The 25,626-nt window shown below is 43.0% G+C and overlaps 1 protein-coding gene across 1 annotated transcript in view; it reads right to left on the bottom strand.

The window, feature by feature from the left end:
- Positions 1–1,106: 1,106 nt before the first annotated feature.
- The window catches only part of CPED1 (cadherin like and PC-esterase domain containing 1), a 215,442-nt gene continuing 190,922 nt past the window's right edge, over positions 1,107–25,626 (bottom strand). The window contains exons 19-23 of the mRNA XM_077807831.1: positions 15,959–16,179; positions 15,596–15,697; positions 15,293–15,380; positions 9,433–9,579; positions 1,107–1,334 (exon numbers count right to left, since the gene is read on the bottom strand). Of these exons, the coding sequence (XP_077663957.1) occupies positions 1,107–1,334; positions 9,433–9,579; positions 15,293–15,380; positions 15,596–15,697; positions 15,959–16,179 (786 nt within the window). The remainder of the gene's footprint in view (positions 1,335–9,432; positions 9,580–15,292; positions 15,381–15,595; positions 15,698–15,958; positions 16,180–25,626) is intronic.

Here is a 25,626-nt window from a genome sequence, read left to right as displayed (position 1 = left end):
TAATGCTAAAAATTTTCCTTACATTTCCTGGTGCTTTTATCTATATAAACCCACATCATATTCTCTTAAATCATATACGGTCGTGTCAGAAGACATCAGGAATTAGTTATTTTTAAAGTATTTGTTTACAGTCACATTTTTTACAGTCAATCCTGCAGTCCTTGTATGCATGCAATAGGAGTTTTTTCTGAACAAGGACTTCAGGATTGGACTCTTAGGTATCAGGCATTTTATGTAAATTCAGAAAGAGTGGACTTCATATACAAGGAAAGTACTGGCTAGGCTTATTGGCCCCCAATTAGAAAAGTGCTTAAACATATCTAAAGCAGCCTTCATCAAGAGGGAGATTTTCCTGAATCAGGTTCATAAACAAGGATATGCTAAGGTATTCATTATCAATCCATGTTAGGTGGGTATAGTTATATTCAGTCTCTCTTCTAAGTCACCTCTGTCTCTTGGATTTAGAACATGCAGAAAAATAATGCAAACTTTCCTTTTTATTTTTGTTAAAACGTGATCCACTGCAGATGTGGATGAAAATGTGCCTGTCAGCTGTAAACACTAGAATTAAGAGTTGGCACTATAGAAAAAATGGCCTTTGCAATACATGAGAGGCAAGCACTGAAATACAAATATTCCTGTATTGCTAATGAAAGTGAACCGATCAGTATGTAATAACGCTTTTTAAAATGGAATGGAATGTCTCTATATGATAATTTTATAGTGTGTACCTATAAATAAATAAGTCTATCTATTGCTTAAGAAATCAAGCATCCTTTTTCAAATACATCAAGTGTATATCCTTCCCTCTCTTTACTGTCACAATACACAGCTGCTTGGCCTGCAGCTGTTCTAGTATTTGGCAATATTTCATGTAACTTCCCCACCCCCCTTTTTTTGCATCTCCCCATCTTGCCATTCCGAAATCTAAGTTCCGAAAGGGCAGATCTTGACGTCATAAAGCTTTAGGAAAAGCGCCACATCTTGAGTGGTATTGGTCTGTGTGCAGCCAATCAGAGAAGCATGTAAATACATTTAATATGGTCCTTGGATTGTCATTTGAGGAAGTAGGAAGTCTCCTGCTCTAAAACTTCATCTGATAGAGGCTATGAGTCAGTAGCCTTGCTTTTACTTGCACAGATCCTGTTGAGGAGGATTTCAGAATAGACTTGATTTATTGGACCTCTGACATGATACGGTGACTGAGAATTCATTGCATAGTCTTGCAGCTGTGAGAGTTTGCTTTGGCTGTTGAAATATTTCCCCAGAGCATAGGGCCTTGATAGCTTCATTGTAATGGGAGGACTTTCACTGGACGTTTTGGATTTCACCACCTGCAAAGAAAGAGTGACATTTGTGAATGTTTTCTATGTGCACTTAAAAGGAGATGGGTCTTCAAGATGGAAGACTGCATGTGCACAATTCATGGAGTAATCAGAGCTCGGTTCTTTGAAGACCAGACTCCGATACCCTAACTCATAGCTGGTCCCATTCCCTAGAGTGAGCCTAGCTGTGGTGTAAGATTCAAATCAATATGTCAGGTACTATTCAATCTGGCCCTTACTGATTAAGGAACCCAAAATGCTTAAACCAACTGAACTCATCTAGTTGATGCTGTAGCTCTTTCAACCCCTAGATTCAATCTTTACAGCTCGCCTGGAGGTCTACAATGGACCAAATTAAACCCTGGGCACCCCTGAACTGTTGGCAATTTCAGATCCAGATCAGTACCTGAACTACATAGTTCAGGTTCGTCTCTAATCCTAATACTTGAGGCACAGACCTTCTCTGTAGGCCGGACCAGTAGCTTGGTGGCAGCAGAGTGCTGGAGATACCCAATTCAACCTCCTGCTCTTTGGATTAAAATAGTCTGGGATTGCTCTGGAAGTGGCGTGTTTAGCCTGTGTGGAGATGGGGGATCTAAACAACTTAGATTGGAAGCTCTTTGGGGCAGAGACTCTCTATTTGTTCTGGGTTTGTACAGCACCTAGCACAATGGGACCTCGGTCCACAACTAGTGTTCCTAGGTGCTATGGTAATACAAATAAACAACCATGACCACGACAACCACCACCACCACCCAGGAGCTGCACACAAACTGGCTAGAAAGGTAAGTTAGGGGCTGGTTCCTTCATTGGCAAGATAGGTCATCATAAAGCAGGATCCTTGAAGGAAAAAGAAAGCAGAAAATGGACTGGATTCCAGAGGTTTGCCGCATCCCCAAAGTGAAATAGAGCTGTGCTACATAATGTTACTTACAAAAGGAAAAGTCAACAAGCATCAGAAAAAAGGTCTCAGGCAAAACAGTATTCATTTGGCACAATAATTAGCCCATTCTGCTGAGTTTAGTTCTGGAAATGAAAGCTCCCTATATCTGGTTGCTTGATTTGGCAGAAGGGAGCTCTGAGATGTTAATCGGTTTTAAAAATAAAGAGGAGCAAATCATGTGTGATGTAGGTCTAATGGTCCTCGGCTTTGCTGTTGTATGCAACAAGATACACACTTGGCTAGGGACAGCATTCATGTTTATATACGTGCTTCATAGGGGTTTTGTAAAGTGAAATATGCTTGGAATCATGTATTCGACACTTCAAACAATTTTCGTATTTAACCAATGTCATAATACACCTATAGCAGGAACTTGCACAAAATAAAATGTGAGGGGAGAGAAAGCATGTGAAAATTATAAAGGCTGAGCAGGGTGAGTGAGAGGAGTTGTCTAAGTTTGCAAAAGAGCAAGTAGTATCCATTTAGGACACTAATATATTTTAAGACCTATTTGATACAGCTAAGCCAAGAGAAGCAATTTGTTTTCATGCTATTCCTGCAGAGGTTCATTTTTCTAAATTAGTGCCTTAGATCAAGGGAACTATTCCAAAATGATGCTACCTTGAACCAATCACCCAAGCTACATTCCTGATGAGAGTAATCTCCAAGGAATGCAATTTAGTATTCATCTTACAGCTAGCCACTGATTAAAATACCCAAATCCAAAGTCTGCCATTTTCTATTTACTATACATTATTCCACTACCATTAAGTTACAGAATAAATCTACATCAGTCCTAGCTGCCATGAAGGTGTAGGGTCTTTTTGTGTCCCCTGATCCATCTGCTCTCTTCCTAAGCATGTTGAGTGGAACAAACTAGTTAAAGATCAGTTTGCATATGTTGCCTTGGGCTCCTGGACCTAGCAGTGGCTGTAGACTGGCACAGGCAGGAGGTACAAGATTCTGAGCCCTCACACCAAGAGATCAAACTAGTCACATGGAGAGATTCTTCTTCTACAGTAGTTGCCAGCTCCCTCCCCAGTCACAGCAGGACATGTAGCCATGGTGCTATAGGCTTCCAGGAAGTTATTGTGCTCTGTGGCCTCTCGGAAGGATCAATGAAGTTAACAGGAATTCCAGGTGCACTGCACCTCACAGAATCAGGTCCTTGGTTTACCAGAAAGTGTAAACAGGGACTAAAGGTTCAATGAGAGCAGCTGAATACAATCCATTTCTACTGATGAAATTCACAAAATGGCCAGCCTTCCATTCCCAGCCTCCCACACAGCTGTAGCTGAGTTCAGATGTCGCAGGGCGTGGGTGTGGGGAAGCATTATACTAGGGGTTTAGGAGTCACTTTAAGTGAAAAAATGAAAGTAGCACGCAGTGGATTTAATCTCTCAGCTGGTTTCATAAAGCCTGAAATGTTCTGGAGTTCTACACAATGTTGTTATGTCGGTCCTCTGAGGCAAAATGCCATTTTCACAGCGTAAACTGCTTATGAACTCCCCTTCCCCACCCCATTGCCATGATGCAAAAATGAACTGAGGCCAAGGCTGTTAAAACTAAGGAGGTATAAAACCATTCAGAGGGTCTCTGCGGATGTTACTTAGTGACCTAGACTATTGCTTGGTGGCTAGTGGACCCCATATTAACCTCCTCCTGGGTATACCTCTCCTGCTCCAGTCACAAAGGCCTCTCAGCGTCAATAACAGGATTTTTAAAATAAAAACACAGCCAAATTCCACCTTTATTTATACCTCCTGCAGCTACACAGTTCCTTGGAGTCCCTCGGGATCCCTGAATTTAATCCGTAACGCTAATTTGTATGGGAGCTCACCCAGAACTACTTCAAAAAAAAAAAACCAAACAAAAACCAACCACTGACATCATCCACCCAATACTGCACAAAGCAGACTGGAAGCATTTTACCCAGACATTCCCATTCTATGCTACAAAAGCTAATAAGACTACAACATGGGGTCCATGCTGCAAAAGTCTAGGGAAACAGAAAGGAACCGTAGTGGGCTTGAAGAACACCACATCTGAGTCCTCGCTCATTAAGGGCCAGACTATGGCCTGTTCTGCTGCACATCTGCATGGTGATGTGTCTAAGTAAGGCTACGTTTTAGTCACAGATATTTTTAGTAAACAAAAATTCACGGCCCTTGACCTGTCCATGACTTTTATTAAAAATACCTGTAACTAAGACTTGGGTGGAGGGCTGCGGGCAATCTGGGGGAACTGCGGGTGCTGGGAGGTGGCTGTAGTGAACTGCTGGTGCTGGGCCATAGTGTGTGGTCCAGGACCCCCGCTGGTGCTGGTGGGGAGGGTTGGCGGGGCTGGCAGGGGCTCACAACCCGGCTCTGCGTCCCTGCAGCTCCTAGGTGGTGGAGGGGCACAAGCGCTGGCTGCTGCGGCTCCCATTGGCTGGGAACCGCAGCCAATGGGAGCTGCGGAGGTGGGGCCTGTAGGCTCAGGCAGCATGCAGGCCCCACCGGCCTCTTCGCTGCCTAGAAGGTGCACAGCCATGCTAGCGGGAGCCCCTCAACCCGAGGTAAGCACCACCCCAACCCTCTGCCCCTAGCTCTGATCCCCCTCCCACACACCCAAACTGCTGCTGCTGGTGCAGGGGCTACCCAGCTCGGGCAGCCCCTGAGCCAGCACCAGCCAGTGCAGAAGTCATGGAGATCATGGAAAGTCACGGAATCTGTGACTTCTGTGACCTCCATGACAGTCTTGCAGCCTTAATTATATATATGGGGGATGGGTGGGAAGGAGAAAAAGTCTCCGTGGGGTTTCTGTGTCCTTCCCCCAATCACAAGGGAAGCAAAGGATGGGGGAATGGGGAGATTCTTGGCTCCAACCCACACAAGACCACACTTGTGAGCACTGCTGCACTGGCTCACCAGGTGATATGTGCTGCACTGGGTATAGGACTGATGCTGAATACGTCACTCCTGGAGCAAGGGGTGGAACCAGAAGGCAGATTGTGACTCAAAGCCACTGTCTGATTCCCAGGCTGCTCCTGTGGCAATGCAGTTATGCACCTTCCCTGCCATGATTGAGCCATAAGGAGAGGGAGTGAATTCTCCTCACGCTCAGTTGGCTGCAGCACTCATGGAATTCCATGAAACAAAAGGCCTGGACCCCATATCAGGATTTGCTAGCATGAGTTCCAGTGACCTCAGAAAAGAATCAAAGGCCAAGTTGATCCCAGCATCTGTCTCCTTCAGAAGCACATTAAAAGTCCTAGAGGCTGTTGTGTCTCAGAGATAGCATTTGCCTCAGAGAAGCCTGAGCAGAAAAACAAGAGCTTGTGGTTTAAAAGGTGACAGTATTTTTATGATGCTGCAGCTGAGAGGATTAAATAGACTCCATTAGCCACCAGAAAATGGTCAGAATCATTAGGTAGAAAGCAGGGGTGGTAGGATGGCACCACACTAGGATTGCCAACCCTCCAGGACTGTCCTGGAGTCTCCAGGAATTAAAGATGAATCTTTAATTAAAGACTGTCATGTGATTAAACCTCCAGGAATACATCTAGCCCAAATTGGCAACCCTAAACCACATGGAGGCTCTTTAATCTGTTTCAGAGTAACAGCCATGTTAGTCTGTATCCACAAAAAGAAAAGGAGTACTTGTGGCACCTTAGAGACTAACCAATTTATTTGAGCATAAGCTTTCGTGAGCTACAGCTCACTTCATCCGATGAAGTGAGCAGTAGCTCACGAAAGCTTATGCTCAAATAAATTGGTTAGTCTCTAAGGTGCCACAAGTACTCCTTTTCTTTAATCTGTGTTTGTCTTCTACTATTGTGACCCTGGATTTCTGCTGGATTTTCAGCTGTTCTTAGGTTTCATTAGCCACATACTTTTTTGTCACATGAAGCGAGTGTACAATGAAGGAAACCTTATTTTTGGATTCACTTTTTGTGGAACTTTGGGTGGGTGGGTGGGAAATCAGAGCTTTCCCAGTGTTTCCACACAGCAGAAATCAGCACTTTCACCCAGCACTCAAGGCCATGTCCAGCCTTTATAAGCGTGCAGCTCCCATCCACTGAAGTGGGAGCCCTAGGCACATACCTGTATCTGGATAGAGTGAGGATCACATTAAACAGGTGTCACTTTAACCAAGGGCAAGTTGCATTTATTCTTCTCTTGAGACATTCAGAAGGCATTTAGCAGTCCCTGAAATTTGGAGCTGCTTGTATTGACGGTAGACAAATTCCAGAAATCTTGTCTGGGGGTGGGGCAGGGGTTGAGCTCCAAAATGTATCTAGGATTTTCTCCAAATGAAATAGCTTGTAGATTCCTGTGTCTAAATGTTGCATCAGGCGAGGCTATAGCAGCATTAGTCAGTAATCAAACTGCAGGGGTTTTTTTCAGCTGCTTGTTTCTTTCTGACCTCAAGTCCTTGAATACCCTCAGCATTTTGAAATGGTTTTCCTAGATACCTGTGAAGCCTTGTAAATTAATTTGACTCTTGGTTTAAAAAACAAAACAAAACATCTTTTGGTGCATCCTGTTTTCCTACATATTTGACTTTTTTATACCAACTTCTGCCCAGTCTTTGTTTACTTATATTATTGTGGACTGATTGCATCTTTGACCTCCGTTTTAATTGTGCAATATAAACAGTCCACACAAAGTTGACTTTTGATTTATGAAAGTTTCCATTTTAAAATTGTGAAGTTTTATTCCCCTTGTGAGATTTTAGTGAAATAAAGCCGTGAATTGAGGCCAAGTGTTACTGATTGTCTTTGAGTTCACAGTCCTGATTTTCACAGCAGATATAATTTTGATTTGGAGTCAGAGTCTAGCACTTGAAGGGAAATGAGTTGATGACCCAAAGCTCCCTTTACTGCTCATTGTGTTTCTTAAATTCCTAAGAGTAGCATGGTGAAATGCTTTGAAGTAGCACATAGACATTCACTGAAACTCCTTTAGAACTAAATGCCTGGATGGAATGTTCAGACTCCCGGCAGATTAATAATTCAACTCTGGAATCCTGGCACAGGCCTCTCATACCAACAAATTAGCTTCACAGAAACTTTGGTGAGACCTTAATGGAATTCTATGGTACTTCTCTTGATGACACCAGGGAACTTCCTTAAATCAAGTCTCGTATTCGGAATAATCACAGTCAATTGTGAGGCTGAGGGTGCACCTTTATATGATCATCAGGGAAGAACGTCTTCCGGTTTCACTCAGAGCAATGCTTCAAATCAAGGGAGCACTTCTCCGTTTCATATATTTATGGCACTAAAAATGCAAATGCAAAACTGATCCCTCGTCTAACAAGGCTAACTGTGAAAAGACACAGAAGACACTCAAAATATATCCAAAAGGAAACCAGAACAACTTGAAATATCTTCAAAAAGAACATGAGTACTTGTGGCACCTTAGAGACTAACAAATTGATCTGAGCATAAGCTTCCGTGGGCTACAGCCCACTTCATCGGATGCATAGAATGGAACATATAGTAAGAAGATATATATATATACATACATACAGAGAACATGAAAGGGTGGACTAAGAGGCTAATTAATTAAGATGAGCTATTATCAGCAGGAGAAAAAACTTTTGTAGTGATAATCAAGATGGCCCATTTAGACAGTTGACAAAAAGGTGTGAGGATACTTAACACGGGGAAATAGATTCAATATGTCTATTTCTCCATGTTAAGTATCCTCACACCTTCTTGTGTTGAGCCTAGTGCATTAATTCAAACAACAGGGATCAGTATAGATAGCATCCTGAAACTAATAAGCCTTCAGATGTATTAGAATTCAGGTTGCTTTAAGCAATTCTCCTGCATCCCTCCCAATAGTGGGGCTTGCGGGTTTGACCCTTGGTGGAAGTTGGAGCTCCTCTGGCTGTTCCACATTGCACCAGCTTCTAACAGTCCCTTGGGGCAATGGAATGCAGCACATTTTGAACATGTCCTAACACAAACCCTACACCAAAAAGGTTCAAATGGGGTGACATACTGTTAGCTGAAATGAGAGCCTAAAATGATGCTAATTCACTTGCATCCAGATTCAGTACAGGTGACACCAGGAGGTCTGGAGTTAATTACACTTCTCTGTGCCAGCCTGGGGGATTCACTAAGCAGGGCAGGGTGTGGTATGCTATAGACCTCCCCAGGGTTTTCCAGGGGAGCCAGTTTAGTTTTCAGCCAGGGGCAGCTGCTAAGAACATGAGCTACCCTGGCCATGCCCCCCTCCCCAGCCTGCATCATTCACTCTTGGGGCTGACTGGAAGCACTTGAGTTCTCTAGTGGAGGGGAGGCTACAGACCCTTTGGACAACTGCAGCAACGCATCTGGTGGGCTTTCCATTGCCAAGGCCTTGTACCTGTGCCAACATAAAGCTGAATTTAGCTCAGTAAGTGTAAAATGGAACAGAGAATTCCTTCAGGTATACAACCAGAAGAGAAAACTAGGGCCAAAAATAAGACTATACACGGACAGGAGCACAATTATGGTACCTCTTCACAACCCTCTGCCAGTGCAACCCCTCTCCCTGTACACACCCTGCTACAGGAAAGTTCTAATCAAACAACATACTTGTAACTCCCACTTCCTCAAATGAGAACATGCAGTGGCAGATTCAGGATGAGTGAAGTTAATAAACCAGCTAAGTAAGACTTGAGACAAACAACTGGTAGGTGACAATATCAAAATAGGTAGACTGAACAGATCCAGAAGAAACAAGATAATACAGTGCAGAGTAGAGAAGCTTAAGAGCCTGGAAACAAAGCCCTGCACAGAGAAACCTCTTTCCATTAGTTAGAAGTATATTTTCAGAACAGCACTTTTGTGATTCCACCGGGTTTACATGGATAGGACTCCATTTTTAGGGTATTTCTGTTTCATATTTGGACCTAGATTCTTAAAGGTATATGGGTACCTAACCCATTGGGAGTAAAGTACCTAAATACTTTGGAGGATCAGAACCTTGGCCATTACACAGCTTCTGTTCCCCTCCATGGTGAGCTACATATATCTTCACATGCATTAGAAACCTTTTCAAGCTTCATTTAGGTCTACCTTTGATCCACTACTATGCACTATAGTGTACATATTTTCACTGTGGCATCTGACAGTTAAAAGCCCTTTTAAATACTTAAATGAGACCAGTATAAACAATAAATGACTACCTCATGGAAATGACATCCACACTTCCCTTGCAGAAATTCTTTGTAACGTCCCATTGTGATGATGAAAGTATCAACCACCTCATAGCCATATCTTTTTGCAGTATCCAGAATAACCAAATTTTCATTCCATAAATTTTGCACTTCAGTCTGTATTCCAAAGCAAAAAAAATCAATGTTATTCACTAGTACACTGACTGATTTCAATGGTAGCAGGATCTGACCCGAAAGTAATGGCAAAACTGCAGAATTGGGCCAATATTGAATGAAATAATTATACTATTTTCTACACATGAATTATAGCAATTCCATTAGTGAAAATAGCTTTTCCTCCAAGGCTTTGTTAGATTTTGAAGCAATTTCTCAACACATGTATTGATGCATACAAAGACGAAAAGAAAATTATTGAATTAGCTCTTCTTTATACAAAAGAATATACCATGTACAATGAAGAAGTCAGCCTAATTTTAAAAAGAATTAAGCTTTAAAATTAATTAATTAATACAATAGTAATTGGCACTTTCATAATTATATGTCAGGTTTCAGAGTAGCAGCCGTGTTAGTCTGTATTCGCAAAAAGAAAAGGAGGACTTGTGGCACCTTAGAGACTAACCAATTTATTTGAGCATAAGCTTTCGTGAGCTACAGCTCACTTCATCGGATGCATAAAAGTGGAAAATGCAGTGAGGATGTTTTTATACACACAGACCATGAAAAAATGGGTGTTTATCACTTCAAAAGATTTTCTCTCCCCCCACCCCACTCTCCTGCTGGTAATAGCTTATCTAAAGTGATCACTCTCCTTACAATGTGTATGATAATCAAGGTGGGCCATTTCCAGCACAAATCCACGCTCTCAAAGAAACTGCGGAACCACCTGATCAATACCTCTACAGCAAACAGGGAAAGATTAAGAATGAGCTCTCAAAACTGGATACTCTCATTAAAAAACAAACTTCCTCGTGGCTGGACTTTACTAAAACTAGACAAGCCATTTACAACACACACTTTGCTTCTCTACAAAAGAAAAAGGACATTAAACTTTCTAAACTACTACATGCCACAAGGGACCACAGCAATGGTTCCCTCAACCCACCCAGCAATATTGTTAATCTATCTATATACTATACTATACTCTTAGCCCAGCAGAAGAAGCTGTCCTATCTCGGGGCCTCTCCTTCTGCCCCTCCACCCCCACGAACATGATACAGTTGTGTGTTGACCTAGAATCCTATTTTCGACGTTTCCGACTCAAGGAATTATTTCCAACACTCCTCTGAACAATATACTAATCCACAGAGATCTCCCTACCAACACTACAAAAAGAAGGATTCTAGGTGGACTCCTCCTGAAGGCCGAGACAGCAGACTGGACTTCTACATAGAGTGCTTCCGCCGACGTGCACGGGCTGAAATTGTGGAAAAGCAGCATCACTTGCCCCACAACCTCAGCCGTGCAGAACACAATGCCATCCACAGCCTCAGAAACAACTCTGACATCATAATCAAAAAGGCTGACAAAGGAGGTGCTGTTGTCATCATGAATAGGTCGGAATATGAACAAGAGGCTACTTGGCAGCTCTCTAACACCACTTTCTACAAGCCATTACCCTCTGATCCCACTGAGAGTTACCAAAAGAAACTACAGATTTGCTCAAGAAACTCCCTGAAAAAGCACAAGATCAAATCCGCACAGACACACCCCTGGAACCCCGACCTGGGATATTCTATCTGCTACCCAAGATCCATAAACCTGGAAATCCTGGATGCCCCATCATCTCAGGCATTGGCACTCTGGCAGCAGGATTGTCTGGCTATGTAGACTCCCTCCTCAGGCCCTACGCTACCAGCACTCCCAGCTATCTTCAAGACACCACTGACTTCCTGAGGAAACTACAATCCATCGGTGATCTTCCTGAAGATACCATCCTGGCCACTATGGATGTAGAAGCCCCCTACACCAACATTCCACACAAAGATGGACTACAGGCCATCAGGAACAGTATCCCCGATAATGTCTCGGCTAACCTGGTGGCTGAACTTTGTGACTTTGTCCTCACCCATAACTATTTCACATTTGGAGACAATGTATACCTTCAAATCAGCGGCACTGCTATGGGTACCCGCATGGCCCCACAGTATGCCAACATCTTTATGGCTGACTTAGAACAACGCTTCCTCAGCTCTCGTCCCCCAATACCCCTACTCTACTTGCGCTATATTGATGACATCTTCATCATCTGGACCCATGGAAAAGAAGCCCTTGAGGAATTCCACCATGATTTCAACAATTTCCATCCCACCATCAACCTAAGCCTGGACCAGTCCACACAAGAGATCCACTTCCTGGACGCTACGGTGCTAATAAGCGATGGTCACATAAACACCACCCTATACCGGAAACCTACTGACTGCTATTCCTACCTACATGCCTCCAGCTTTCACCCAGACCACACCACACGATCCATTGTCTACAGCCAAGCTCTACGATACAACCGCATTTGCTCCAACCCCTCAGACAGAGACAAACACTTACGAGATCTCTGTCAAGCTTTCTTACAACTACAATACCCACCTGCAGAAGTGAAGAAACAGATTGACAGAGCCAGAAGAGTACCCAGAAGTCACCTACTACAGGACATGCCCAACAAAGAAAGTAACAGAACGCCACTAGCCATCACCTTCAGCCCCCAACTAAAACCTCTCCAACGCATCATCAAGGATCTACAACCTATCCTGAAGGATGACCCATCACTCTCACAAATCTTGGGAGACAGGCCAGTCCTTGCCTGCAGACAGCCCCCCAACCTGAAGCAAATACTCACCAGCAACTACATACCACACAACAGAACCACTAACCCAGGAACCTCTCCTTGCAACAAAGCCCGTTGCCAACTGTGCCCACATATCTATTCAGGGGACACCATCACAGGGCCTAATAACATCAGCTACACTATCAGAGGCTCATTCACCTGCACATCTACCAATGTGATATATACCATCATGTGCAAGCAATGATGTACATTGTCATGTACATTGGTCAAACTGGACAGTCTCTACATAAAAGAATAAATGGACACAAATCAGATGTCAAGAATTATAACATTCATAAATCAGTCGGAGAACACTTCAATCTCTCTGGTCACGTGATTACAGACATGAAAGTTGCGATATTACAACAGAAAAACTTCAAAACCAGACTCCAGCGAGAGACTGCTGAATTGGAATTCATTTGCAAATTGGATACAATTAACTTAGGCTTGAATAGAGACTGGGAGTGGCTAAGTCATTATGCAAGGTAACCTGTTTCCCCTTGTTTCTTTCTACCCCCCTCCCCCCCCCCCCATTCCTCAGACATTCTTGTTAAACCCTGGATTTGTGCTGGAAATGGCCCACCTTGATTATCATACACATTGTAAGGAGAGTGATCACTTTAGATAAGCTATTACCAGCAGGAGAGTGGGGTGGGGGGAGAGAAAATCTTTTGAAGTGATAAACACCCATTTTTTCATGGTCTGTGTGTATAAAAACATCCTCACTGCATTTTCCACTTTTATGCATCCGATGAAGTGAGCTGTAGCTCACGAAAGCTTATGCTCAAATAAATTGGTTAGTCTCTAAGGTGCCACAAGTACTCCTTTTCTTTTTGCATAATTATACATGGAAGCCCTCCTACAAAAGAAATTAAGTCTCATCACACTAAAGTGAAAATCATTAAAGGTCCTATTATAAAGTAGTTATTGTCCAGTAAAAGACAAGTTTGGCTTAAAAATCACAGATATTTGAGTCCATTGTCTTTGACTGGAGTTGTCACATTCTGCAGTTCCACGAGTCCCCTCAAACCAGCAACACTGAGGAGCAGCCTAGCATTTGTCAAGACACGGCAGGGAGGCCAGGAATAGAAAATGTTAGCTGTAAGTCATCAAGTGATTGCATTTTATGTTGTACAGCAACATCAGACAGAGAGGCTTTTGAGCCGAGGCAGGGTAATCCTCTTGTCCAACACACCCAAACCATTTTGAATGTGAATTTGCTTGAGACTCAGATATTGAAAATAAGAGGAATGTTTGGACAGAAGCAGTAACAATGGACTGCAATTAAATCAGATTGTTTTCCAGAGTTCTGTGGATTTGCTGACTAATAAAATAAAACCAAACCACAAAGTTGTCCCTAAGAAGATTTTTTTTTGTGGTCGTACCTTACCTATCTTGTACACATACTGTGACTGAATTAGGGGCATCATTTTTCATGATGTTTCAAATGGTGGTTTTATCCTGGTGGTGCCTGTCTCCTCTGGGATCCTTCTTGTACAGATATGGAGCTGAGGCACAGAGAGGCTAAGTGTCTTGCCAAGGTCACACATGAAATCTGTGTCAGAGCAGGGAATTGAAACTGGGTCTCCCATATTCCCAGGCCAGTGTCCCAACCACTGGACCATCCTTCTTCCCCTTGCCCATTTTAGGACTAAACTATGTTGGTTTTCCCATCCAGTCCTCACTTCTATTCAAAGCCATGACAGGAGGTAAATAAAGGGAGGAGCCAAATAAAGGTAGACTGGGACAGTTTTGTTGCTCTTGTTCCTGTGTCCACTCATTTTCCCCCCAGAATGGAATAACCCCCTTCTTGGGTCCAAATGGAAGTCATGACAATTACATTCATTTTACAGATTAATAAATTGGAGCAAAGAGAGATGACTTGCCTAGGTCACACTGAGTCAGTAGCAGAACTGGAAAAAAAATCAAGGCGTTCTGACTATAAACAGCCATATTTAGGGATAATCTATTGCTTTTCAGCTGTTGCTGTCAAAGCACTTTACAAAGAAGGGTGAATAATAACATCCCTACTTTACAAATGGGGAAAGAAAGAGAGAGAGAGAGAGAGATTTTATCTGGGAGACCTACAGTCATGCAGCAAGCTATTGGCAGAACTGGGAATAGCACTCAGGTCTTCCAGCTTCCACTCCTCTGCCCTGCCCCCAGGACTACACTGGTTAGGAAAGAGGGTCCATCCCTCAAAATTGCACTAAAAATGAATTTTTGTGATTGACCCAACCCAAATCTTGTTCTCTCCTTCAGACCCCCTCATCCCTTCCCCCCACCCCTCAAATGTTACAGAACTGGGAAGACATGATAATCATGATTATGACAGAAGAATGGTTTAAAGTTACCACCTCTTATTGTCTTATCTGTTTCTGTTAGACTGTGAGATCCTTGTGGGAGGGGTTATCATTACCTGTGTCTTTTACAGCAATGAGAATTATCATCCACACTCTTTTATCTATGGCAGTTTATAATAACATAGTAAAAATTTTGTCTCTCTGCTACTGAGGGTGCTTTTGATCTAATTTAGAATAACTATCTGACACTATTAACATACAATTAAAGGGACAGGTTCACTAGGACATTCCAGCTGCCTTGCAATGTTCTGGTGATGCAACGCAGCCTATACTGTACTGGCTGGTCAAGCTGGATTTATGGAGAGCAGTGCAGAGTAGCCAATGGTGTACCACCTACCGGTAGAAAGGGAGACTGGGGAGGTTCAACTATCCATGTGGCTGGAGCAATCTGTCTCCCACTCAGCTCTGCAAGTTGGCATTATGTATAATAATGTAGGGGCTTCTAGTTCTTGGAACAACCAGTTTAGTATGAAGCATGGAACGGAGCTCTGAGTGTTGTGGAATCCATGAAATAAGGGTTACTGGTGCAAGTCCATATCAGCAAACCATATTACAAATACAAATGTTTCTCTCTCAATTGTCCATTTAAAGCTTGTTCAGCACAGGTGGCAATGTATTTTGAAGAGATAGCAAAATCATCAGTTAGACAGTAAGCGTTTCATGGGAATGCAGTCAAAATCTGACCCACCTGCGATAAAGAATGTATTCCATCCACTGGTAGATGAAAGCCCATTCCTATGGATTTGATAACTACCAGGATATTTGATAGATTTTCCCTGTTTAACAAGTAAAATAAAACACATGCATTTTATCTGCAGATCTATGAAGAGACATTACAAAATTATTTCTTTTAACATCACATTTAAATGCACAACGATAAAAAAAACCATGAAATGTTTGTATCTGAAACTATTGGTTAAGTTTGGTGGCTGTAATTTATTATATCAATGTTTTACATGGGATAATAGAAGCATACAGAACTAAACTTTACCTCTTCAGCACCTTTTGAATAATTTGCAGGTGATTGGAATTAAGCCACTGAACACCACCCACAACTAATACAGTCTGGTCTGTGTTCTCAAGAGGATGTGATCTGAAACCAAGAAAGAAAGCACACCACATGTAGCCTTAAAACAGATGGTAAGCATTTTAACAGCATCACATTACACTTCAATGAACTGTATTTGGCATCCTGATCAGATGCGTGACATCATTTGACTATTTTTCAACCGCACAATATGGCCTGTACATCTTGTGCTTAATTCTTTACTGATTTTAATGGTACAGGTCTGTTAAATACATTTGTGAATGGAAGAAGAATACAAACAAACCAGCAATAGAAATTGTACTGTACCTTTGCAACATCTGTTCTAGTGCTTTTTCAAATGTTGGCCTCTGGTTTACATTAATCCAAAACTGGGGGTAGTAGGAGTAACTAATAAATGTTTTCCCATCATTTATGTTATGATAAGTTTTAACGTCATGTGCCTTTTGCCATTCCTGAAGGGTTTCATTCACTCTTTCAATCAGATAGTACATTATCCCTCTGTTAGTTGAGTCTCCAATGAAAAGAACCTTTAAATGTAAATAAAAGAGTATACACTTCATACACTGTACATTAGGCAGCCTAAGAATCACTAGTCTAGCTAGAACATTACATTACATGCATCACATTTAATCTTTTTCAGACTGTGGAATACCATCCCTCCAGACTCCTACTCCCAATACAATTTTCTCTATCAAAATATATTTATTATGATTAAAAAAGTAATATTAGAATAGTATTAAGGAGACAGTAAGTTTGGCTTACTGTGACAGCTATATCTGCTTGGATACATCCCTACATTTTTCATTCTGGCTGCTTGTTTCTTCTCCCTGGATGTCAGACTTTACATTTATAAATCCCTCTGTTGGTTGCAGCTTCTTCTTGTAATCTCCAGGTCATTTTACAGGTATTTTCCCTCTGTATTCTGTGTCTTTCCTACCATATCAGTTTTGGTGTCATCCTCAGATTTGATCATAGTTGAATTTACACCAAAGAAACACCCAACAAAGAAATGAAGTAGCTGCATTAGCTTTAAAGAGATACTATTTGTTTGTTTGATTTTTTGAGGGAAAAATGAAGGTCAAAAAAGCTTCTGAAAACTCTCAGAGTATCCTGGAGTGTGACACAACAAGCAGGAAGCATCACTGCTCAAAGATGGGCAGAGGCTCCACAATGACAGAGAAGCCACTTCAAGAATCCTGCATTACTCTGGATTCACAGTGGTGTAAAAGAGCAGAGGTTGGCCTAGGATTTCTTACTTGACTAATGGTCCCCTGTTCTGATTTTGCAGCAACAACCTACAAATCCCTTGAGCTCCTCTATATATGGAGGTTATAGGGTTTGCGTGTGTGTTTATTTTAATCTCATCTATCCCTAGTGCCTCACATCACTAGCGTAGCTAGTCACCAACAGCTCTAACTTGAGAATTTATTTCATCATAGGAGAACTCTGACAAACTGTGGAAATTAATGTTAGTGTTGCATCTTGTCTCGGTGGAAATTAATGGAAGTCTTTGCAGAATAATTCCTCTTACCTTGCACATGACTACACCCTATAGCCTAGCCTTCTGCAAGAGACAACAGCTCCCACTATGCCTGAACAGTGAAAAGGAGCAGTGATGGCCCATGCAGAAATCCCCTGCTGTTAAAGGGTATGTGGTACTAAGATGACACTCCCCACCTCCCCGCACACAGCCCCTGGTGTAGGAGCATGCTGCAGGCCAGAAGGGGACATGCTAATGACTGGAACAGTCTGTGCTCAAGTGATCCTGAAATACAGAGCAGCAGCCTTTGGGCCCCTAAAGCCACCTTTGCAATCCATTCCCCTGTGCTCATCAGAAGTGCAGCACAGAATATAGCCCCTTGCAGAGCTGCTGTCTGTCAGAGATCTATCTACTCATGGCAGCACACACATTACACAGACATTTGTTTCATGTGCAGGGGATTTCCAGCTTTGTCATCATATCTCATGACATACTTCTTCAATCACAGCAGAATCACGTCAGAATCACAGCACACCATCCACCCAATTTCTTAACATATCCCTTTAATCTGTCGCTCTCCAGTCTCCTGTGTCCCTCACTATAGTGCCTACCTGCTGTACATCTCATTTGAAAGCATTTTTCTGGGTGATAACGACAAGCAAGGAAAGACCATTAAAATGACAGTGGGAGTGGCAAAATTTCTATTAAAACAAACGTATTAGGTTTCTCATTACTAGTATGATTAAAAATGGGACCTAATTAGGTAGGCACCCACAGGGCAGTTGATAGCCCAGAGGTCAAATGGTTTCCTTCCTACTCATAAATACTACAATTGACAAGACCCGCGCCTTCCCTAACCCTAGACTAGTACGTCCATCAATCCACTGCACTGATTTGCCAGGTGTGGAGTTTCTATTTCATTTCTAATTCTATTAAGATTCTGAGAAGCTTATTTTCTCCTTGTAACTGTGTTTTGCCATTTCACACCTACTATTGGTTTGACATAACAGAACTATACATTCCATGGAAAAAAAACAGTGAAAATATAGCCAAACCCAACAAGCATGATGTGAAGACAGTTTTACTGACATTGTATGGCTTGCATCATTAGCTATAGTTTGTCATTCTAAAGATTTTCAAAGTTCAGTATCCCAGCCATTGCAAACCACTGCAGACAGAAAGGAAACAGTCAAGTTTCAAAGTAAAAAGTAATTGTATCTGTTAAACGTTTTACAATTCTAGAGCTTTAAAAAACTGCTATCCCCTGCCCCACCTTCCTAAGCAGTAGAGCTGAATTTGAGTCTTGACGTCTCCACTTGACTCCATGGACTGGCCAGAATTGAAAGCGTTAGAGATAAGCGATGCTCACAATTCTGGGGAAGTAACCTTTCAGTGGGAAGACGTTATGAACTGTCATTTTGAAAAAGCAGTATTAAGAGATCAATCAGACAAGACCAATTCTCAAGGTGGCAATTTCAGTCCCTAGAAATACCAGGTGCTAACCACTGTAGGAAAATAAGAGATGATAAATAACAGCACAAGACCAAAGAGAAAATACACAGCATGTCACTGGATCTGTAGGTTCAAGTCTCAAAACCCTATCACTTTGACCCTAATATAGGTTGTGAACATAGACTAATCATTCAGAAAGGGATCCCCTATGAGGGTAAGTGGGAAGGAGGTAAACCAGCCACAGCAGCTCTGTGGGGCTAGGGAAAGCCTGAATTGGAAGTAGAGACTATCCTGAAACACACTCAGTGAGTTCAGATTATCATGCCAGCAGGTTGTTGCTTTTGTATAGTCTGATCCTTGCCAGGATTTTACCATTTCCCCTTTGTGATTCCATTTTATTCATAGAATTATAGAGTTAGAAGGGACAGCAAGGGTATTCTAGTCTAACCCCTATCAAGATGCAGAATTTGTTGGGTCTAAACCATCCAAGACAGCCTCCTTTTGAAAACCTCCAGTGAAGAAGCTTCCACAACCTCCCGAAGCATCTGTTCCATGTCCTACTGTTCTTACAGTTAGGAAGTTTTTCCTGAGATTTAATCTAAATCTCCGATGTTGTATCTTGAACCTAATGCCTCTTGTCCTGCTCTCCGTGGCAAAAGAGAACAACTTTTCTCCATCTTTTTTTAGGTCAGTCTTTCAAGTATCTGAAGACTGCTATCATGTTCCCCCTTAATCTCCTCTTTTCCAAACTAACCATACCCCATTCCTTCAGCTTTTGCATGTATGGCTTGCGTTCTATCCCTTTGATCATCTTTGTCGCTTGCCTCTGGATCCTTTCCAGTTTCTCTACATCCTTCCTATACAATGGTGACCAAAATTGGACACAGTACTCCAGCTGAGGCCTAACCAGAGCCAAGTAGAGCGGTACTATCATCTCCCATGACTCGCATACTATGCCTCTGTTAATGCAACTTAAAATTGCATTTGTTTTTGCAACAGCATCATATTGCTGACTCCTGTTGAGGTTGTGATCCACCACAACTCCCAGATACTTCTAGCAGTGCTGCTGCCAAACTAGTTTCCCCCATTCTATATTTGTGCATATGATTTTCCTTCCCTAAGTGTAGCACCTGGTCTTTGTTGAGTTTCATTTTGTTGTCTATAGCCCAGTTCTCCAATTTATCAAGAACCTTCTGAATTTTAGCTCTATCCTCCAAAGTATTGGCAACACCCCAGCTTTGTGTCATCTGCAAACTTGACCAATGTGCTCTCTGTACTGACATCCCGGTCATTAATAAAGATATAAACAACACTGGAGCCAGAACAGATCCTTGTGGAACCCCACTTGAGGCCTCCCCCAACCTGACATCATTCCATTAATAGTTACTCTTTGTTTGGTTGTTTCATGAATTATGTATCCACTTAATGGTAGTTCTGTTGAGCTCGCATTTCTCCTGTGTACTTATCAGACTGTCATGTAGGACTGTGTCAAAAGCCTTGCTGAAGACCAGGTATTCCCCCAATCCACCAAATCAGTTACGCTGTCAAAGAAGGAAATCCATGCTGGCTGCTAGTGATCACTCCTTCATCCTCCAGGTATTAGCAAACTGAATGTTTTTTACATTGCTTTAGTAGCTTCTCAGGTATAGAAGTCAGGCTAGCTGGTCGATAGTTTCCCTGCTCCTCCTTTTTAAGTTAGGAACTATATTAACCCTTCTCCAGTCTTCCAGGCCCCTCGTATCATCCATGAGTTTGTAATGATTATTGCCACTGGCTCTGAGATTTCTTCAGCTAGTTGAGTCAGTACCCTGGGGTGAACAGTATCCAGCCCCGCTGATTTGAATTCATTCCAATTGTTCAGAAGATCTCTGATGTCTTCTTTACTTATCCCAATCTGCATCCCCTCCCCTATTGTTTATGGTAACTTTGCTAGTCATCCCGTCATGTTATTTTTTTTTTTTTAGAGACGACTGAAGCAAAGCAGGCATCGAGCCTTCCTGTCATCTTTCATTACCAGCTCACCTTCTCCATTGAGCAGCAGACCCACACTATCCTTGATCTTTTTTTTCTGTCTGACGTATTTGAAAAACCCCTTCCTATCATCTCATGAATTTCTTGCTAGGTGTAACTCATTCTTTGCCCTGGCTTTCCTGATTTTGCCCCTACATGCTCACGCTATTCCCATGTATACTTCCTTGGTGACATGCCCCTCCTTCTATTTCCTGTATCAGAGTAGCAGCCATGTTAGTCTGTATTCGCAAAAAGAAAAGGAGGACTTGTGGCACCTTAGAGACGAACCAATTTATTTGAGCATTTATTCATCCGATGAAGTGAGCTGTAGCTCACGAAAGCTCATGCTCAAATAAATTGGTTCGTCTCTAAGGTGCCACAAGTCCTCCTTTTCTATTTCCTGTAGTATTCCTTTTGTTTTTTAGATAGCTAAAAAGCTTTTTGTGGAGCCACATTGGCCTCGTGACTCTTCTTATCTTTCTCTACGTTGGAATAGCTTGATGTTGAACCTCTAGTGTTACATCTTTTAAGAACAGCCAGACCCCTTCAATTCCTTTTCTTCCTAATTGGTCTTTCTATAGGACCTTGCCTACTATTTCTCTGAACCAGTTGAAATCTGCCTTTCTGAAGTCCATTGTCCTTGTTTTGCTGTTCTCATTCCAGCTAATCATTTCACAGTGGAACTGAAATCTTTTGGAAAATATCAGAGCATTTGCTTAAGCAGAATGTGAAATCTTCCATGGCCACCAACCCTGGGGCAGAGACTTTTAACGCCTGCTGGCTGCTCTCTGTAGATGATGCTAGTAATCTGGAGGCCCCCCGAGTTAAGAACACAATGAAACGAAGGCCAACATGCACTACAGGTTTTAAAGAACCGGGCTCCAACTAGCACAACCTTTTGAAATCCCCATTCTGCAAAGCTGGTCAGTCTTCACTGTGTTCTGAGCATGGGACCCTCGGAGCACAACCTTCAAAGCAGCCACTCTTTGGTAAGTTGGCATTCTTTTCACTGAAGGCTTGGGGGATCAGGAGGCCAATGAAGAGTGTAATATGGCCCTGGGAAACATTCATGAGCCTCAGTTAACCAGGAGTTTCTATTAACCATCATTCCGTAAATCAGCTTAATCAGGGCTTAATTTCTCAGAAAGTATTTCCCAGAGCTCCCCACATCTCCGCCTCCTAGACAAACAAAAAGCTACTTGACGAGGTTCCACAGCTGTATCATGTTGTTTTCATACTTTTTTGTTCCCTGACCTTGCTCCTCAGATCAGTTGTGGCATGTCTTCCTTTCCTGATTCAGGATCTCACACACAGCTCAGCATTGAACCTTGCAGGAGACTGTCCTGCCAAGCTAATGAAAAGTAGCACTGATATGGTCTGCACTTTCAGAGATGATTGGAAAGGTGTCATGATTATGTTCATGTGCAAGAAACGCCATCCACATTCAACTGATGTTATCAGTATGCATAGGTGCCGACTTCCTCTTTCCCCGGGGGGCTGCTTGACTCTTCCCCTCTGCCCCAGGGCCCACCCCCACTCCAGCCTTCCTCCAAACCCCCACCCTGCCCCGCCTCTTCCTGCCCCCACTCCGCCCCGGCCTTCCCCCCACTCCACCCATTTCCCTAAGCCCCACCCCGCCCCGCCTCTTCCTGCCCCACTCTGCCCTGCCCCACTTCTTCCCTGCCTCTTTCTGCTCCCTCCCCCGAGACCACCCCATCCCTGCTCCTCCAGCCACCTTCCCAGCACCTCCTGCATGCTGCAGAACAGGTGATTGCAGTGGCCAGGAGGCACTGGGAGAGGGAGGAGTTAATCAGCAGGGCCGCGGGTGGGAGGTGCTGGGGGGGAGTGGGGGAGCTTGGCTGGAGCACCCACGGAGTCAGCGCCTATGTCAGTATGGTACTGAAGCACTTTACAAGAGATTTTACAGGAGCTGGCATTGCCTTCTGGTGACTGTCCTTGTATTCTCTGAACCCATACACTACCGCTCTCTCATCCAATTGCAACCTATGGCAGTGAGCCTTGACTTCACATTCTCCATGGAGTATGGTGGCATCCTGTGGTCAGTTCCTAGGATATAGAACTTTGACATCAGCAGCAAGCTGCTCCTCCGTTTTGTCTATGAGCCTATGCTGCAGCTGGTTTGCCAAACTTCTGTAGAATTGGGATCAGTTGATTGACATGATGCCTCTTGTGTTTGTGTTCAGCGCGATTCCCTGAATTCCATCCCAGCTTCGGCTTCTCACGCAAGCTTCTCTTGCTCCCCTGGTTCTTGCACTCTCTGTTCAAAAACATGAATCTGCCTCAGAATTTTGTCTTGTGCACTTTGGATATTAATTTCCCTGAACTGAGGCTCAAGTAACAGTTCTGCTAACTTTTGTAGAGCATCAGAAAGTATGCCCAAATTAAATACAAATGATGTAGATGTCAGGTGTTTCTGGAGTCCACAGAACATGTCTTTTTCTTTACCTTGTGCTTCCACTGACTGCTGGAAGTGAAGAAAGAGAGCACGGTAATTCTTCCAGAACACTTTCATTGCACAGCTACTTGATGCAACCCATCGTGTTCCCAGAACGCACCCAATTTTCAAGATTTTTACATGCAAAGATGCTGCACATTCTTGAAGTTCCCTTGCGCTTTTAGGGGAGGCATGTTTGTCCATAAATACTTCAAAGTGGTTGACTCCATGAACATCCTACATGAGCTCATGAACAGAGAGTTCCAGTCAGTGGGCGGAGCAGTGCCAGACAATTACTTTTGGAAAACGCAGCTGTAGAAGCCATTCCGCTTTTCTGACCTAGTGTGACTGTGGCTCCAGCACAAACAAGAGCCTCCAAGTGTTCCTTTAAGTAAGCCTCCGTGAATCCCACTGCATCCAACGTTTGCAGCAAGATTCCGGCAATGGTTGAGGCATCAGTGACAGGAAGCTCGATTAGGTCAACAAACCTGTTCGTATGCTCTTCCATCTCCTCCATTGCAAATCGTATGTAGGTGATCAGAGTGGAAGCCTGGCTCAAAGTAGTTAACTCATCAACCATCGCTGTGATTCTGAACTTTTGAGATATTAAATGTTTAAATATTTTTTTCTTCATTTCCTCCACAAATGTGCTGCTGTATGCTAGTGCAGATGACGTCTGAGTGCAGAATTCGCCCCATATTTAGTCTGTTTAACTTCCACAGATCAATTTCTGTTTCAAAATCGTAGGAGGGACGATTTTGCACGCAGCACGGAATACTCCCCAGGTAGCTTCAGTATGCTGCGACTGCCCTGGCACTTGACATGCTGTCAATATATCTTTCTCTGCCTCACTCTGAATATTTTCTGTGACTCTGTGCTCATAAATCTTTTTCCACAGAGATTTTATTTGTTTTAATTTGCTGTCCCCACAGCTTTAAACATCAGAATTAGCTCAAACTTTAACCTCTGCTCATAACTCTGAGAGACTGTACTTTTACACAGATGCTGCAACCGAGCTTACCTCTTCTACATTTAGTCACAGGTTTTTTTCACAAAAATCCTTTTTTTGGCTGCCTGACTAACACAGCAGTAGGTCACTCCTGCCACTTTCTGGTTCGTCATCATGTTCTTCTTGCTCATCAGGGATGCTCTGTACTGCTTCTTCATCCTGACGAACAACAGTGCCACTAACTTCCCCATGGGCCTCTGAATCAGTTTCCTCTTTCTTGTGAAAAAACAGTGATTTTATTTTTTGGACTCATGCTGGGGAATTGAGTACTGTACACAGAAGTTAACCATACACATAAATCAGGTGAGATTACCTAGTGACCTTCACCCTTGTTGACTACGTCAGAAAGACGGGCTTGCTTACATCCTGCGTCAGCCGACCATATCTGTCGTCTGCCAGCCTACAAAGGGCTGCTGCTGCTCTCCATATACGGTATGAAAATATTTTAATTTCCCATAATTACCACGAAAATAAATTGCACAGCATTCACAAAAATAAATTGTCACATAATGATTGTTATTAAAGCTTCTGCCCTGCGGGAGGGGTGGGGTGGTGCAGCTAGGGGCTTCTGCCTTGTGAGGTGGTGGGGCTCCAGGCTTCAGCTGTGAGGCAGGGGTCTCAGGGCTTTAGCCTCACAGCGGGGGGGTGGGGGGGAAGGGAGCACCAGGGGTCAGGGCTTCAGCCTTGCGGGAGGCGCTGGGGCTGGGGACTTCAGCCCTGTGGGAGGTGCACCAGGGCTGGGGGCTTCAGCCCTGCGGGAAGCGTGCTGGGGCTCAGTTCTTCAGCCCCGTGGGAGGTGCACTAGGCTTCAACTGCAGGGCCCTGTGGACCCCCTGAAACCGGCTCGTGGCCCCCCACAGCTGTGAATATATTTACTGGAGCTGGGCTCCAGACAGCTCCAGATGAATTTAAGCCCTGAATGTAATCAAGTGTGCAGTAGCCATAGCACCTTTTACTCCAGTTGAGTTGCACCAGTTTACCCCAGTTCTGCATCTGGCCTGTAGCATATAATGGAAATACCTCAGCAGAGGGGCTGTATATAAGATCGTATACTTAGTTGTGTGACATTCACAAATGAATGATTGTGTTTATAATGTGCTGTATCTTGGTTTCTTTACTATTGTGCCTTGCAGTCTTCAAATAAATGAGAATTTTATCTGCATGAGGACCACAGGATCACATTTTTACTTCATATAGTGCAACGTTTCTGCAGAGACAGATGTGTTTCAGTATCTTCCGTTGCAAAGGTTTAGTGTGAAAAATTCCCATTATGACCAAACAGGCTTCAATAAATTGTGTAAGAATCGTGGAATTCCACTTTTTAGCCAAACCGATCATTATAAATTAACCACATTTACAAAATTTAAACACCTTTAAGTCCAAAAGACCACTTAACCCTAAGACATTATTCAGAAAACATAAACTAGAGTCCCTGTTTTAACAGCTGAATTTCAAGTACTTCAGCAAATATTGCCTTTTCATATTTCCTGTTCTTAATTACACGTGGCCCATGGGTATTTAATTACAGGGCTAAACTCAAAATAGTATTTTTGAATGATAAACAAAAT

Source organism: Eretmochelys imbricata, chromosome 1, assembly GCF_965152235.1.
Source record: "Eretmochelys imbricata isolate rEreImb1 chromosome 1, rEreImb1.hap1, whole genome shotgun sequence".
NCBI lineage: Eukaryota > Metazoa > Chordata > Testudines > Cheloniidae > Eretmochelys > Eretmochelys imbricata.
This window is presented reverse-complemented; position numbering and strand designations above follow the sequence as displayed.